Source organism: Neofelis nebulosa, chromosome X (genome assembly GCF_028018385.1).
Source record: "Neofelis nebulosa isolate mNeoNeb1 chromosome X, mNeoNeb1.pri, whole genome shotgun sequence".
In the NCBI taxonomy this organism is placed as follows: Eukaryota; Metazoa; Chordata; class Mammalia; order Carnivora; family Felidae; genus Neofelis; species Neofelis nebulosa.
Window position 1 is genome coordinate 12,371,727 of NC_080800.1, and position 15,127 is coordinate 12,386,853.

Genomic DNA, 15,127 nt, shown 5'->3' on the forward strand with positions numbered 1-15,127 from the left:
GGCTGTATTTGGACCATATTCTGTGAGTTCATTTTCCAGGCAAAAATGACTGACAGTTGAAACATTTTATAAATGAGGCAGGGTTCTCAGGGTCAGGGTGAGCTTAATACAACTGTTCTGTTGAAACTTGTTCTTTTCTCTGTGTTCCTTGTAGCGCAACATTTTGTATAGTCCCACTATCTTCAAGCCAGAAATGATATGGAGGGTGGGAAGGAAAGAAAAACTAAATATGCTATCACAAAATTATATTGTTGGCATATGAAGAAATAAATGTAGCAAATCTTACTGCTAGGAAAGGAGGAATGTTATCTTTCTACACATGTGAAAAATATAAGTATTCAATGAAGATTTATTGAGAATTTATTGTGTAAAGAAGTGTACTAAGGCCCATAAAAGTGGCTTCCTGTGTTTGCTGCCCAAAATATCCCTACTAATCAAATCAAGAAGACTTGTGCTTACCAAATCCTTTTCCACCTATCAGCCCCTTGCCACATCTTCTCTTTCTCATCATTTCTTGTCACACTGAGACCCAAGTTGGGACAACTTCAGACTGTAAGCTCCTTGAAGCTCACCTCCTTTGTTACAGGAGCATGTACTCCAAAAATAGGATTTGAATTAATGAATCAGATTTCTGCACAGGAGTAGAAAAGCTGGTTATAACCTTCACATTTCTCTTGTGGACCCAGAGTTTTAAGTGGAGAGAGTAAGGCTAGCACAGTGATTTCAGAGCGCACACAGGGCTGCAACCAGAGTTTCAGTCTCATTGTGGTCGTGTCTCTACAGGCCGTAGACAGCCGAAGCTCACTGGGTGCCTAGCCAAGGTCATCTGGAGGAGGCATCAGGAAATACAGGAATTCTGTTTACTCCACTCGTCTGTCTAGCACTTAAGGTTGGCTGAGGGACTAGAAAAAACATTGGCCCATAGTTCTGGTTGAGGGGATGTGAAAACTGGCAGAAAGGGGCAGTTTCAAATTCTAGTTCAAATGTGAAAACTGGCCTGAACAAACTCGGGTAAAGTGGACATGAAAATAGCGGGAAAGGGACACGGCTGCGTGACTCGTCCAATGCTTGCGTTTCCCTACTGAGCCACGTGCTCTCAGTACATTCAGTCTTCATGTTTGGAAATGGGAGAAACCTGAGAAAATCATTCTCTCTACACGAGGCTCGTAAGCCTGCAGTCTGATTGCACCCGACAAAATGTCGCCAGCGCTCAGTTCCCAGACCCGGGAGTGTTTCTCTAGAGACAAGGGGAGGCCGCCCACGCGACCTCAAATTCCTACGATCAAGTCCCGCCTGGTAGGAGGGAGCGCTAGGGGCTCAGGGCAAGCGGGGCAAGCGGGGCCAGAGCGGAGCCCAGGGGCGTAACCAAGGTGGAGGGCTGGGCCCAGGGGGAGCTCAGGGCGGTGGCCCCGATGGGGAGGCGTGGCTGTGACCGGGCGGGAGAGGCCAGACCGCGGACTAGGAAGAGCACGGCCGGGGGGCGTGGTCAGGGCAGCACGTAAGGACGTGAAGGGGCGTGGTCCTGCCCTGTGGGGAGAGGCCTAAAGGAGAGAGGCGTGGCCTAGGCTGTGGGGCGTGACGATGGGGCGTGGCTATGATGGCCCCCCGCACTAGCGGCAGGTCCCGGGACTAGAGCTAGCCGCCAAGGTTCGCGCTCTGGAGAAACGCTAAGGTAAGGGCCGGTGGCCGACTGGAGTGGGGGCTACAGCGGAGACACGCCGACTCGGGGAGACCCTCACACCCCCCGCCCCACCACGCCAGGTCTCAGACTCGGGACAGCTGTTGGTCCAGCGAGAATTGCAGGGGTCCCCGCGGGGCGTCGCTCTTTCACCCCCGCAGCCCTATTCTACCATGGGACTCATCAACTAGATGGCTGCACCTCCTTAGGGTTATTGCACTTGCGGGGAAACAGTTGTCTGAGGGAATTTGGCGGGGAGGCGTGAGGGCAGTTCCCTAGGAGAGAGCGCTGCCAGGGGTGGTTGGATGTGAATTAACGCAAGTCCAACCTGCTGTGAAATAGGTGTAGACAGGGGTAAGGGCTACAAAATCTCAGATTGCAGTTCCGGAAACCAAGGCGCGGCAAACTGGGACTAACTTGGGTCTGGATTGTATTCCCCCCACCCCCGACTATACCAAGGTCTGTGGACGGAGTCCCAGCCACCCCCAAGGCAGGGACTCAGCATCACAGCTGTGTCACGTGAACGAATCTGAGCCTTCTCCATTCCGCAGTTACTTCTGGCCTTTTTGTTTTGTGCCCCACCCCAGAACTGAAGGAAAAACGCCTAAGTACATTTTTGATAGTTATGAGTCTTTGTGGCATTCACTGCTAAACGCTGCTACCTTAAGGCTGGTGGCAACTCTTTAATATTAATGTAAGCACCCTCCCGTCCCCTGTATTTTCCCTGGGAAAATTTGAGAAATACAAGAAGTTAATGTGTACACCTGAATTTGGTTCGAACTTGTTCTCTCCCAGCGTCTGAATACTACAGACTATATTGCTTTCTGCTTCTCCTTCTTAGTCCTTTACAGATAATGTGGCCACCTCCTCTCTGCTATTAAAAGCCTTGCTGGAATAAGGAAAGGAGTAGCCAGATTTTCGGGTGAGGGAAGCTCCCCAGCCCCTACCCCTTATCTGCCTGCACATCCCTCAGAATATGTTGGAATATGGAAAACCTTTCAGCTATCTAGGGCCTTTCTCAGATAATTTTTATGTCAGAACCAGGACTGAAATTCACCAGAAGGCCAAGATCATCAAGGGCACGGTTCTCTGTGCCTGTACACACCGGCCCTGTTCTCCCTGGAGCCAGGCGAAAGGTTGTGACCACTCACAGTTGGGACTCGATAAAGAATGTGAATTGTGAGCGAATGAGAGAACTTGAATATTTTGGAAATCTGATGGGAGGAAGAAAATTCCATCTCATCGGCACCACAGGGGAGCTTGGTTGTGGCACACAAAACAGTTACTAGAAATGTATTTTGAAACCTTTGGCCACCCCAGATTGGGATCACGATCTTGGGGAAGAAGTGGGTGAGAGGAAGAAGCTCCGTTTTCTCGTCAAGACGTGACAGCTTAACCTTTCATTTACATTTCAGGGCATATTGCAAAAGACTGGCTTCCTTTGGAACTCAGGAGGTGAGAAAATGGAGAGTCAGTCTGATGAAAATTAAGGAATTTTCTTCAATGTAATTGTAACCTTTAGTCAGTACTTTTTTTTTTCTGTCTGTTTTGCATACATATAAATGGCTTAATCAGGCAGAGTTCAAACTACAGCTGACCCTTAAACAGCACAGGGATTAGGGGACACCAACCCCCTGCCCAGTCGAAAATCCATCTATAACTTTTGACTCCCCCTAAAACATAACTACTAATAGCCTAGTGTTGATCAAAAACCTTACCAATAATATAGCCAATTAACACATATTTTGTGTATTATATGTATTATATACTATATTACAATAAAGGAAGCTAGGCAGTCAGTTGAGCCTCCGATTCTTGGTTTTGGCTCAGGTCATGATCTCACGGTTCATGAGTTCAAGCCCTATGTCAGGCTCTGTGCTGCCAACCCGGAGCCTGCTTGGGATCCTCTCTCTCCCTCTTTCTCTGCCCCTCCCCTGCTCGCTCTCTCTCTCAAAATAAATCAATAAACTTTAAAGTAAGCTAGAGAAAAGAATATTAATCATAGGGAAGAGAAAATACATTTACCCTACTGTACTGTATTTGTTGAAAAGAAACCCACAGGGGCGCCTCGGTGGCTCAGTCGGTTGAGTGTCCGACTTCGGCTCAGGTCATGATCTCGTGGTTCACTAGTTCGGGCCCCGCGTTGGGCTCTGTGCTGACAGCTCGGAGCCTGGAGCCTGCTTCCGGTTCTGTGTCTCCTTCTCTCTCTGACCCTCCCCCCATTCATGCTCTCTCTCTGTCTCAAAAGTAAATAAATGTTAAAAAAAATTAAAAAAAAAAAACCCCACATACAAATGGAGCTGTGTTGTTCAAGGATCAACTCTCCCTATCATTTAATAAATACATAACTTATTAATGATTCTTTAAAAGCTTTTAGAATCTTTTTTTCATACATTTCTAAGTCTGCAAAACAGCAGATAAAGGACATGTTAGTAAAAGTTAAGGACGTACATAAATAATTAGTGATAGTAAAGGCATATAGTGAAAAAAATGTAGCGCTCCTGGGGCCCATTCAAGCTACTGTCCCATCTTTAAGGACAAACTTAAGTAAGGATGGATTTTCTGTGAAATCTAGTAATGTATACTAGTAGTTCATTGTTATATATAATGTTTGATAAACATTATTTATGGTTTTTACAAGTTACGGTTTTATGAGATCAACAGGTAAATTTAACTATCAATAAATTATAATTTTAATATAACAGAGGGGATTATCTTTAGGCTTTGGCATAAATAACCTCACGTATTGCTACAGGTATTGTAGCCCAGCATTAGCTAAGTTGAGTTTCTGTTTATTTGAATTTTCCTGGAACCCTCCTCACCCCTGACCTTCCATGCTCTGTTCCTTCCTTGATCGCCTTTACTCTTCCTTCTGTCTCTTGGCTTCCTCACTGCACTTTGTCAGTCTCCCTCTATACACCTGTTACTCCTGGGGGAGGGAAGGGAATTTTCTTCTCTCTCTGACCTCAGGACCTCTCCTGAGCACCAGAGCTGCACTGACTCTCTCCTAGACTTTTCCTCCCGCTGTCCCCTTGGACCTCAACTCCGTAAGATTCACGGGAAGAATGACCTCTTTCCCTTCCCACCTGCTCCTTGAGCCGGCTTATTTCTCTCCTCAGGGACTCATCCTCCTTCTACCGTCAGCGTCGTCCCTCCATAAAATCATGGGGCCTTCTTCAACTTCTTCCCTCTTCTCTCTTCCAGTTGAGTGCCGGATCCTAGGTTTTTTTACCCAAGTGGCAATCTCTTGCATACAGAGTACCTTGGTTCATCGCTACTGTCACTGTCCCGTCAGTGCTTCATATTCTGTCACTTGGATTCCTGGAATTTCATTTCAAACTCAAGTGCCCAAATCTGAGCTGCTCCTGTCCCACCCGAAACCTGTTCTGCACACTGTGGTGCTCATCTCGGTTCCTGGCAACTCCGTCCTTCTGGCTGATTAGGCGGAGAATCTTTCAGTCATCCTTGAGTCCTTTCTTTCACATCTTACGGGCTGTCTCTCCAGGATACAGCCAACACCCAACTGCTTCTCACCACCTCCACTACGACATCCTTCGTTCCAGCCCCTGGATTATTCTGAGTGATCTCCCTGCTTCTTTCCTGCCTCCCATCCCAGTTGATTTCCAGTAGGCACCCTGAATGATCTTTTAAAGATGCAGATCAGGTTGTGTCCTTTCTCTGCTCCCAAAACTCCATTGTGTCCCCCATTTCACTTAGAGCGGGGGTTTCCACTCAGGGGTGATTCCCCTTCTCCAAGAAACATCAGCGGTGTCAGGACACATTTTTGGTGGTCGTAATGGAGGGAGTGTGTCAGCGGCATCTAACGGGTAGAGGCCAGGGATGCTGCTAACCATCGTACAATGTATGGGACAGCCCCAAAACAGAGTTATCTGGTCAAATGTCAACAATGTCAAGGGTGAGAAATGCTGAATTAGAGACAGAACCTTTACAGTGGCCTAGAAATCTACTTGATCTGGCATTCATGGTCTCTCCACCTTATCTCCTACTACCGTCCTGCTAGTACACTCTGCTCCTGCCGTGTTGGGCTCCTTACTATCCCTTGTATGTGCCAGCCATGCTCCCGCCTCAGGATCTCTGCATAGGCAATTCCGTCTTCCTGGAAAACCCTTCCCCCGATAGCCCCGGAACTAATTCCTTCATTTCCTTCAACTTTTTGCTCAGACTTCACCTTCTCAGTAAGGCCTCCTTCAAGCGATTTATTTCAAAAGCAACACTCCTTTCCCAGTGGCACTCCAGAGTCACCTCATCCTGCTCTACTTTTCACTGAATTTATTTTAATTGTCCGTGCAACTGACTTATGTGTTACGTTGCTGTTTATCATCTGTCTCCCCGACTAGAATGTAATTTCCACCAGGATAGGGACTTTGTTTTATTTCCTCGGTGATCCGAGACCAGTGTCTGGCATTTGGTAGCTGCTTGATTGACGTCCTGATGAATGCGAGGATGAAAGAGTGATGGATTGAAGGAAGGATGGTTGGAGGAATCTCCTTGTCACGGACCTTCCCGCGTCCGTTCTGCCCACTCCCATCCATCCTGTGCTGTGCGCACAGAGTCCTCAGAAACCATCCTGTATATGTGGAATAATACCTGAGGGTCTTCCAGCCTCCTGGAAATTCATATTCTTCAAGTTAATCTCCAGTCCCATCCAGCTTCACCTTCAGCTGCGTCACCTGGGCATCTGCTTGACCAGCACCTTAACAAATATTCATAACAGACTTGGGATAATGGGAAATTCAGATACACTTGGCTTTGTAACAAAATGGGATTTTTTGGTTTAAAAACACAAAAAAATAATCCTCAGAGACTATGTTCACTGCAGTGAGGTCAGCAGCATTCTTAGAAGACAGAGAAATGGTTCAGGTTTCTAGACCCTGCGCACAGCCCACAGCTTGATGGGCTTTGTGAAAGAAGATGACCAAGAGCTGAGGGTACCAGCGGGCTCGCTGGAACTTTGTGTACTCCTTCCCCCTAGAGAGCGAGTCCAGAAGCGGGCAGGAGATACTTCCTCTGGGCCGGGTGTCATCAGCCACCAGCCTCAGTGTCGTGCACAGACAGCATGACTGCAGAAAGCAGGGCAGTCGCCCAAGGAATGAGCACAGCCCTGGCCATGCCACGGTACTTTCCTGATGGCTCTCGGTGGAGCTAGACCAAGGACCATTCACCCAGACTTCGCTGGGCACCACGCTCACATGCTTCAGATCCCCACACAGCCTCTTATGCAGGGCCAAGTGAGTACCCACTTGTCTGTACAACTCCCCTGGCAGTCAGACACGCACTTGGCTGTGTCTTATCACAACTTTCCCTTTGAAGGACAACCAGCATGCCCCTTCTTTTGAGTATATGTTGTACTTATCACTGGGTTCCTGGGAATTACTAAGTCTCCTTTTCCATTTAGATTGTTAAGCAAGAAAGGAGTCCTTTTCGATATGTTTGCCGACCTCTCTCTGACACTGGGATTGATTATTGAATAAGCCCAAGGTTCTGCCCATTTCAACCTCAGTTGTCCTCTCCAGCCTTGACTACTAAACACTCCTGCCTCCCCAAATGTCCTCATCATCCCTGACATTACCCCTATCTCTCTAGCTTTGCCTCTCCTGTTCAAAGTATCTCTCTCCTGTGACACATGGTCCAGATGCTGCCCCCTGCTAAAATTTAGAGCCTCTGCCCTCTGTGTTCTCATTGAATTAAGTCAGAGCTGCCATCACATCTGGCTTTGATTAGGAAGTATTTGTTTAATTATACTAAGTGAAATAAGACAGGCACAGAGGGAAAATGTTGTATGAGTCCACTTACATGAATTATCTGGAATAGGCAAATACATAGAGGCAGAAAGTAGACCAGGGAGTGCTGGGGGTGGGGGGGGGCTGGGGAGGATTGGGGAGTTATTGTTTAACAGGGATACAGTTTATGCCGGGAATGATGAAAGCTTGGGGTATAGATACTGGTGATGGTTACACAACGTTGTGAATATGATATTTCATGCCACTGAATTGTACACTTAAAAAAAGGTTAAAATGGTAAATATTATGTACATTTTTCCATAATATAAAAAGGTAACTAAAAAAAACAGAAAAGTTACATGTTTAATAGTTTTTTATAGATTGTAAGTTTGTGGGAATGGGGAGAAAACATGACTTTTTCGTCTTCACCCAGCCCGGTGCTTTGCATGAGATAATCACTCATTATTGCTTCAAGTCAGGAACGGAAATCAATGAAAAGAAGCACAGAATTCAGGCAAGATTTCCCCATACCTCTTAGCAACTTTTAAAATTTTATTTTATTTTTGGGGTGCCTGGGTGGCTCAGTCAGGTAAGCATCCAACTTTGGCTCAGGTCATGATCTCACGGTTCATGAGTCCGTGCCCCACTTTGGGCTCTGTGCTGACAGCTCAGAGCCTGGAGCCTGCTTTGGATTCTGTGTCTCCCTCTCTCTCTGTCCCTCCCCTGCTCGTTCTCTCTCTCCCTGTCTCTCTATATATCAAAAATAAGTAAACATTGAAGAAAAAAGAAAAAAATGTTACCGTCAAATTGATTTTATCAGAAAGAACCTTCTGTAGTTGGAATTGTTTAATGGCATTGTCTCAAAAAGCAAACAAAAAACATGAAATTAAAAATTGTCCCAAACTGCTTTCTATTTTCTTAGTGTTTGCATTTATAGCATCAGTAGCATTTTAGCAAACTCGATTTGAATAATAAGAACTTTCATTTATACAACACTTATACCAGCTTTTCTGAGAGCTTTTTCAGCCCTTAGACCATTTGAAGTCACAGAAAGAGTCAAGGTCATGTATAGCATTACTGAACAAATGTTTCTCCTTCTTCTGTGGTTCTAGATTCTTTCTTGCATAAGATGAAGTGTGTACATTAAGCCTTATTCTTACATATTTCAGTTCATATAATCCTTTTACTCTGCTGATCTGCAATTATAAATTATACAGTTTCGTGCTGCACATAGTCTTACAAGTTAGAAAAAAGCATAAAGGTCTTGATATGACTCTCATCCAAGATTAGGGTGGAGATATCAAGAGAGAGGTGAAATGTTTACATGAAGGGATAGGCAGGTACTGAGAAAATATCAGGTTACTGGGCTTTTTTGCAATGTTTTTAATTTTGGAAAATTGATTGTTCTTATATTCTGTCCATAAACAACACCAGAGGGTATTTTCTACAGATGATTTTTGTGGAGAAGAAACTATAAATTTGGAGATATTTTCCTATGGAAAACAATCATGGATAAGTTTCTAAGATGTCGACCATTTGCTTCAAAGTAATACAGAGAGGGGAAGTAGAAGGGAGGGTAGAAATAAAACATGCTTGGCCACCAGCAGATGATTGTTGGAATAAAGTATTGGGTATAGAGGTGGTTTTATTATAGTATTTCCACTGTTTGTACGAATTTGAAGTTTGCCAAAAGAAAAAATTAAGGACAAAAAAGAAATAGATTCTGAAAGGAGGTAGCCAATGGTCTATTATTTCATACACCTGATGAGTTAATTCAGTGAATGGAGGGATTTGAAAATGAGGTACTTTTATTTGGCACAAGGCACTGTCAAGATAATATCTTGAGAAGCAGCCTGTGTGGCTCTGTCAGTTGAGCATCCGACTCCTAATTTTGGCTCAGGTCAGTGATCCCAGGGTCATGGGATCAAGCCCCGTGTTGGGCTCTGTGCTGAGCACGGAACCTACTTGGGTTCTCTCTCTCTCTGTCTCTCTCTCTCTCTCTGCCCCTCCCCTGCTCGTGTGTATGTGCACGCATGCTCTCTCTCTCTTGAATAAATAAACATTAAAAAAACCTGATAATATCGTGAAAGTTTATTACCAATCTATATTTGAAATCTGCATAGCTTAAAGAAGGTACATATTGACATATCGCCCCAAAATGTGTATGCGTATGTATACGCGCACACACACATAAAACTAAACAAAAGTGATTTTATGTTGGTTTGAGAATTTCTGATACCTGTTGGCAATGCAAACATACTTTAGTTGTCGCTGATCTAAAGACCCCAGGTAAGGAGTTAGGCCTGCAGGCAAGGAGCCTCCATGGGATTCAGAACTTTCTACCACTCCCCTTTAATGCAGCGACCATGCATCTTTGCTTCCTGTGTTCAGTGTGTTCACTGGCAAAGTGATGTATACAACAGGGTACATGGCACCAGGTTTCAAGGCTGGCTGCTTGCCACAGGTCACTTTACAGTACTTGGCCAGACACATGGCTCGTTGATGGTCATGAAGGGTTCTGCCTGGAGCCCTCACTGGTTCCTTTCAGGTAGTAACAGGAAGTAACTCTCCTTCCTGTTTTTACTGGACACACTTCAGGTGTGATTTTTTTTTTTCCTCTCCTTTCCCTTAGATGTAGACCTCTCCTCTAGCTCAGATCTAGCAAGGTTAAGGGCAGCAGCACAGGGGAGAAGAGCTAGTTCACCGTCAGTTAAAACCAGTGTACTTCGTGAAGTACACGAAGAGAGGAAAGGGTGAAATGAGAACATTTGCCTCTTTGCTCAGCATTGCTAGGGATCATTATTTCTCTTCTTATACCTTTGGGCACCTCTCCTTCCCCCACCATTGCCAGACAATTGAGAGGCCTCTAATAGGCTGAAGGCAGAATCTGAGGAGTCATGGTTTCCCTTCCCGTATGATGTGCATTTCAAGACGCCCTGAGCAGGAGAAATTAATGGCACACCTGGAAGGTAGAGTTCGTGCCTTGTTCGGCTTTGCATCCCGGCACCCAACATGGTGCCTGGAACAAAGGAAATGACGATAAATGTTGAAATACAAACGTTTACTGGCAGAACTTCCATCCCTGTGAGACCAGCTTAGGCTCATATTTAGCTATGGTCCTCCTTCAGATCGTACAGAACTTTGGGGGTCCTTCAGATCTTACAGGTAGGGATTGGGGCCCTACCCTTAAATGGCAAGCATTCCAAAGTGTTTCAGAAGTATAAATAACCCCACAAATGGGTGACGGTGGCATCTAGGAAAAGGAAAAACCCTTCATACTGTCTTAGAATATTCTGGCATCACTTCACAGTTTGTGGTTCTTGAAATTAGTTAAGATCAACATCTTCTCTATCGCCAAGGAAGTGTGCCCAGGTCACTGAGTGGCCATCAGGTGCCAGACAGTAAGACATACAGCTACGGGAGAGACAGACACGGTCCCTACCACCATGGGGCTCGGCTTCCAGGAAGGTGGCGTCATAAAGTACATTCCTGATCAGGTGTTCAACTGCAAGGAGCACCGTGAGGGAGACGAGGGTGCTGGGCTCACCTGGTGAGTGCCGGTCAGGGGAGGCTTCTAGGAAGTGATGCTGGAGTGGAACACCTGGAGGGGGGTGGGGGGGAAGAACCAGGCGGGGATGGAGGGAGAGTGGTCCAGGGAAGGAGGAGCATCCCTACAAGCCCTGAGGCCGGAGGGAGCATGGGGAGTGGGAAGAACCGGAGTCCTTGTGGCTGGTGTGCAGGCAGAAGTGGGAAGGAGACTTGACAGCAAAGGATCTTTCCTGCTGGAGTGGCAGGTGAGTTTCAGGAAGAGGAGTGGATTAACTCTTGACTCATTCCCCCTCCACCCCTCCCCACCCCCGCCCCACCATGTGTGCTCAGAGTCCTAATGTTGTTGCCCTACTCAGAGCTTCCGCTCGATGGTCACCGTCGGTTGTTTACAGCTTCGCCTTCTCTGTCCTCCTCCCTCTAGGTTATCAGGTTCCTGCACGTTATTTCGGGCCTGATCAACATTTCAAGCTAAACATGGTGGTGATGAGTATCCTCAGGGCCATTCTGCAAGCCTCTCCATGCAGGTCACCGTGGAGAAGATTCCAGATCCCCAGCTCCGTGCCGGCGAGGCCCTGCAGCCTCTACACCTGCACGTACAAAACCCGGAACCGAGCCTGTGAGTACCTCGCTGCCTTCGAGAGAGCGAAAGGCTGGTTTCGTAGCAATCACGTGTGTCCTGTTTATCCACGTGCTGTCAGTGGCATTCCAGAGTGGGATTCTGTGCCCTAAGAACCGTGGGAACAGCTACTTGTTTCTCTACTTGTCTTCTCAGATAAATGTGGAAAATTCTTTTCCCCCAGGTTCTTTGAGATGTAGTCGCCACATAACATTGTGTAAGTCGAAGTTGTGCAGCGTGATGATTTGATACACGTGTGTTGCAAAACCGTCATAAGGTTCAGAAAGTCCTTTCCTTGACCGATTCTAACATGTTCAAAGGATGTCGTGCCGAAATAGGACAAGGGAGATGTCCCAGTTTCCGGTACTCTGGAACCTGTTCTGTGCTGTTGTGGTTAGCAGTGGTCTTCTTACTAACGTGGATCCACAGACGGCGAATTCTCCCCGTGAATCTTAACGTTCTGCAAGTTGCGTATTCACGTTTGCCAGCAGGTCAGTGGCTTCGCGCTCTGGAATGTTCTTTCCCGAGTCACAAACTGCAGAGTTAATTCCAGCTGAGCAGCTTGCCAGCGTGTGCTCTGCTGTCAGTGCGGCATCAAGGGAGGCGGCAGATGGTCTCTCCTGCCACCTCCCGCATCCCGTTCTTCTCCTGAGACACCAGCTACCTGGCACATCCCTGTGGTGCAGGGATTGTCCACCGAGGCACTACTGACTGGGGTATGGGCCACTCTGTGATGTTGCATGTGAAGCGTGCACAGTAGGGTGATTAGCTGCATCCCTGCCCTGTATCCACAGTGGTCATCCACAGAGATGACAGTTGCACCCTCACCCAGTTAGAACAACCACAAATGTCAGCGGACGTTACTAAATGAGCTCTGCGGGAGACAGAATTGCGCTGGTTAAAAATCAGTGGGATGAGAGGAGAGAATAAGAATGCATGTTTTTGTGGAGAGGTGAGTTTGAATTTGTGGAGAGGTAAAATGCCTAAGTATATTGTGAAAGAGGAATTTTTCATATTTTCTATTATCTTAAAGGAATTGACGCAGGGTTTTCAAATGTTCGTTTCCTTCTAGGTCTGGGTTTCTCTGCTTTTTCTCTCTGGGTTTTCTCTCTTTTGACATCATAAGCACATACTAAAAAAAGAAGGTAAGAAAGGAATGTTTTTATATCAGTAGTACTAATCTAGCTAAATCCAAGGACTTGAAACTTCTTCACAAATGCATTTTTATTATGAATTTACTTTCTTTCCTCTAACATTGACAATGTTCTCATTAAAATGAATTGGTCGGAGTCATAATAAATTTCTGGTTGCTGGGTGTGGCTTCCTACCAGCAGACCCACATCCTACTGGGACTGGCTTATTCTCAACACTGGCATTTTGTGGTCTGAGGCTTCAAATGGAAAAAAAGAGTCATATTTATGTAACTACCAAAGTTTTACTTTTTTTTTTTTTTAACAGAGAGTTGAAAGATAAAAGTCTAAAGTCCAACATACATATGTCTTGCTTCTTTTAGTGCCGACAAACAAAACGCGGTGGCTTGGGGAGGTGTGGGCTTTCCTTGATTAATTTTTCACATCAGATGTTCTTGTTTTTAACTTACTAAGAAAAACAGGCGACAGTCATGATTTGGTTTTGCTTTTGGCATATTGCTCTGCCCCTCCTGTTTTCACTGGGGAGAATATTGTAATTTCTGCTGCTCTGAGCCACCGGCAGCTTAATACGATGGCAGAAGGCCCCGTTGTGTACTTGTGTGACCAAGAATGACCCAAGATCGTTGGGGGCTAGAAAAGATAACCTGCAAAGCCCGTAGCTAGTGGCCGCCATACAGTGAGGACTGTGTTGGCAAGTACTCCTACTCCTAGTACTACGATTATCATCATCACTGTCCTTATCGTCATAGGCTCAGTGCCCCCGTCAGATGTTTTTGTGACCATTTTTAACATTGGGTTAAGCGGGCGGCACCTGGGTGGCTCAGTCGGTTGAGCGTCCGACTTCGGCTCAGGTCATGATCTCACAGTCTGTGAGTTCAAGCCCGGCGTCGGGCTCTGTGCTGATGGCTCAGAGCCTGGAGCCTGCTTCCAATTCTGTGTCTCCCTCTCTCTCTGCCCCTTCCCTGCTCATGCTCTGTCTCTCTCTGTCTCAAAAATAAAATAAAAACATTAAGAAAAAAAAATTAAAAAAAAAAGATTGGGGTAAGCAGAATGAGGAGTAAATGAAGTAGGAGGATATGGCAAATTCAGGAAGCAGCATTTCACTAGGGCCTTGTGCTCTGGGATTCACCTTCAGTCCCCGCTTCTCACCTCCCAGGGAATCATTGGCTGTCGACTCAGATCACTGTTCGCTGTTATCTCAAGTAGCAGACAGTGTTGACAGTCCTAATTTGAGGACTTGTAGTATGATAAAATAAAGCTAAAAGCCTGCCCCTGTTACCCAAGATGAAAATAAAATCAAATTCACTTGGTATATCTTCTACTGAAATTTATGTTAATTGTTACATAAAACATTCAGTGTTAGAGTAGATCAGAAAATGAAGCCCAACAGTCAACAATAAAGAAGTCTAATTAAAAACGGATCAAAGACCTTACTTAACAGATACCTCACCAAAGAAGATCTATAGATGGCAAATAAGAATATAAAAAGATGCCCCACTATGTGATCTGTGATCAGGGAAATACAAACTACCACAATAATGAGATATCACCAAACATCTATTACAGTGGCCAAATTCCAGAACACTGAGCATACTGAGTGGGTATGAGGGTGTGGGGCAACACAAACTCTTACTCATTGCTGGTGAAAATGGTACAGCCACCCTGCAAGATACTTTGGCAGTTTCTTTCAGAACTAAATATATCCTTGCCATACAATTCAGCAATCATGTACCTTGGTATTTACCCAGCATTGTTTTAAACTCATGTCTACACAAAAACCTACACATGGATATTTACAGCAGCTTCATTCATAATTGCCAAAACTTGGAAGCAGCCAAGAGGTCCTGCAGTACTTGAATGGATGCCTTATCTATGGTGTATCCAGACAATGGAATTTTATATCCTCACTGAAAAGAAATGAGCTATGAAACCAGGAAGAGAAATGTAGGAACCTTAAATGCATATGACTAAGTGAAAGAAGCCAATCTGAAAAGGCTACAAACTGTGTGATTCCAACTGTATGGCATTCTAGAAAAGGCAAAACTATGCAGGCAGTAAAAAGATCAGTAGTTGCCATGTGTTAGAGTATAGGGAGGGATGGCTAGGTGGAGCAGAGGATTTTTTTAGGGTAGTGAAAATACTGTGTATATTATGATGGATACAGATCAGTATACATTTGTCCAAACCCAAGGAATATATAACATTGAGAGTGAACTACAATGTAACGTATGGGCTTTGGGTGTTATCATGTATCAGTGTAGGTTCATGAATTATAACAAATGTACCACTCTGGTGGGGGTTGGTCATAATGGGCGATGCTGCATGTGTGGGGGCAGGGGTAAATGGGAAATCACTGTACCTTAAATTAATGAATAAATAAAGTCCTAAAAAA

General features: G+C 45.4%; 1 protein-coding gene across 4 annotated transcripts in view; it reads left to right on the forward strand.

Annotated features, from left to right (window-relative positions):
* The first annotated feature begins 1,565 nt into the window (after positions 1-1,565).
* CA5B (carbonic anhydrase 5B) overlaps positions 1,566-15,127 on the forward strand; it is a 52,452-nt gene continuing 38,890 nt past the window's right edge. The window contains exons 1-3 of one of the 4 annotated variants that reach the window (XM_058712325.1): positions 1,624-1,672; positions 3,094-3,133; positions 11,390-11,584. In XM_058712325.1, the coding sequence (XP_058568308.1) occupies positions 11,443-11,584 (142 nt within the window). In that variant the 5' untranslated portion in view covers positions 1,624-1,672; positions 3,094-3,133; positions 11,390-11,442. Of the gene's footprint in view, positions 1,673-3,093; positions 3,134-11,389; positions 11,585-11,894; positions 12,076-12,375; positions 12,537-15,127 lie in introns of those variants that run through there. The other 3 variants (XM_058712324.1, XM_058712322.1, XM_058712326.1) reach the window with 3 other exon arrangements.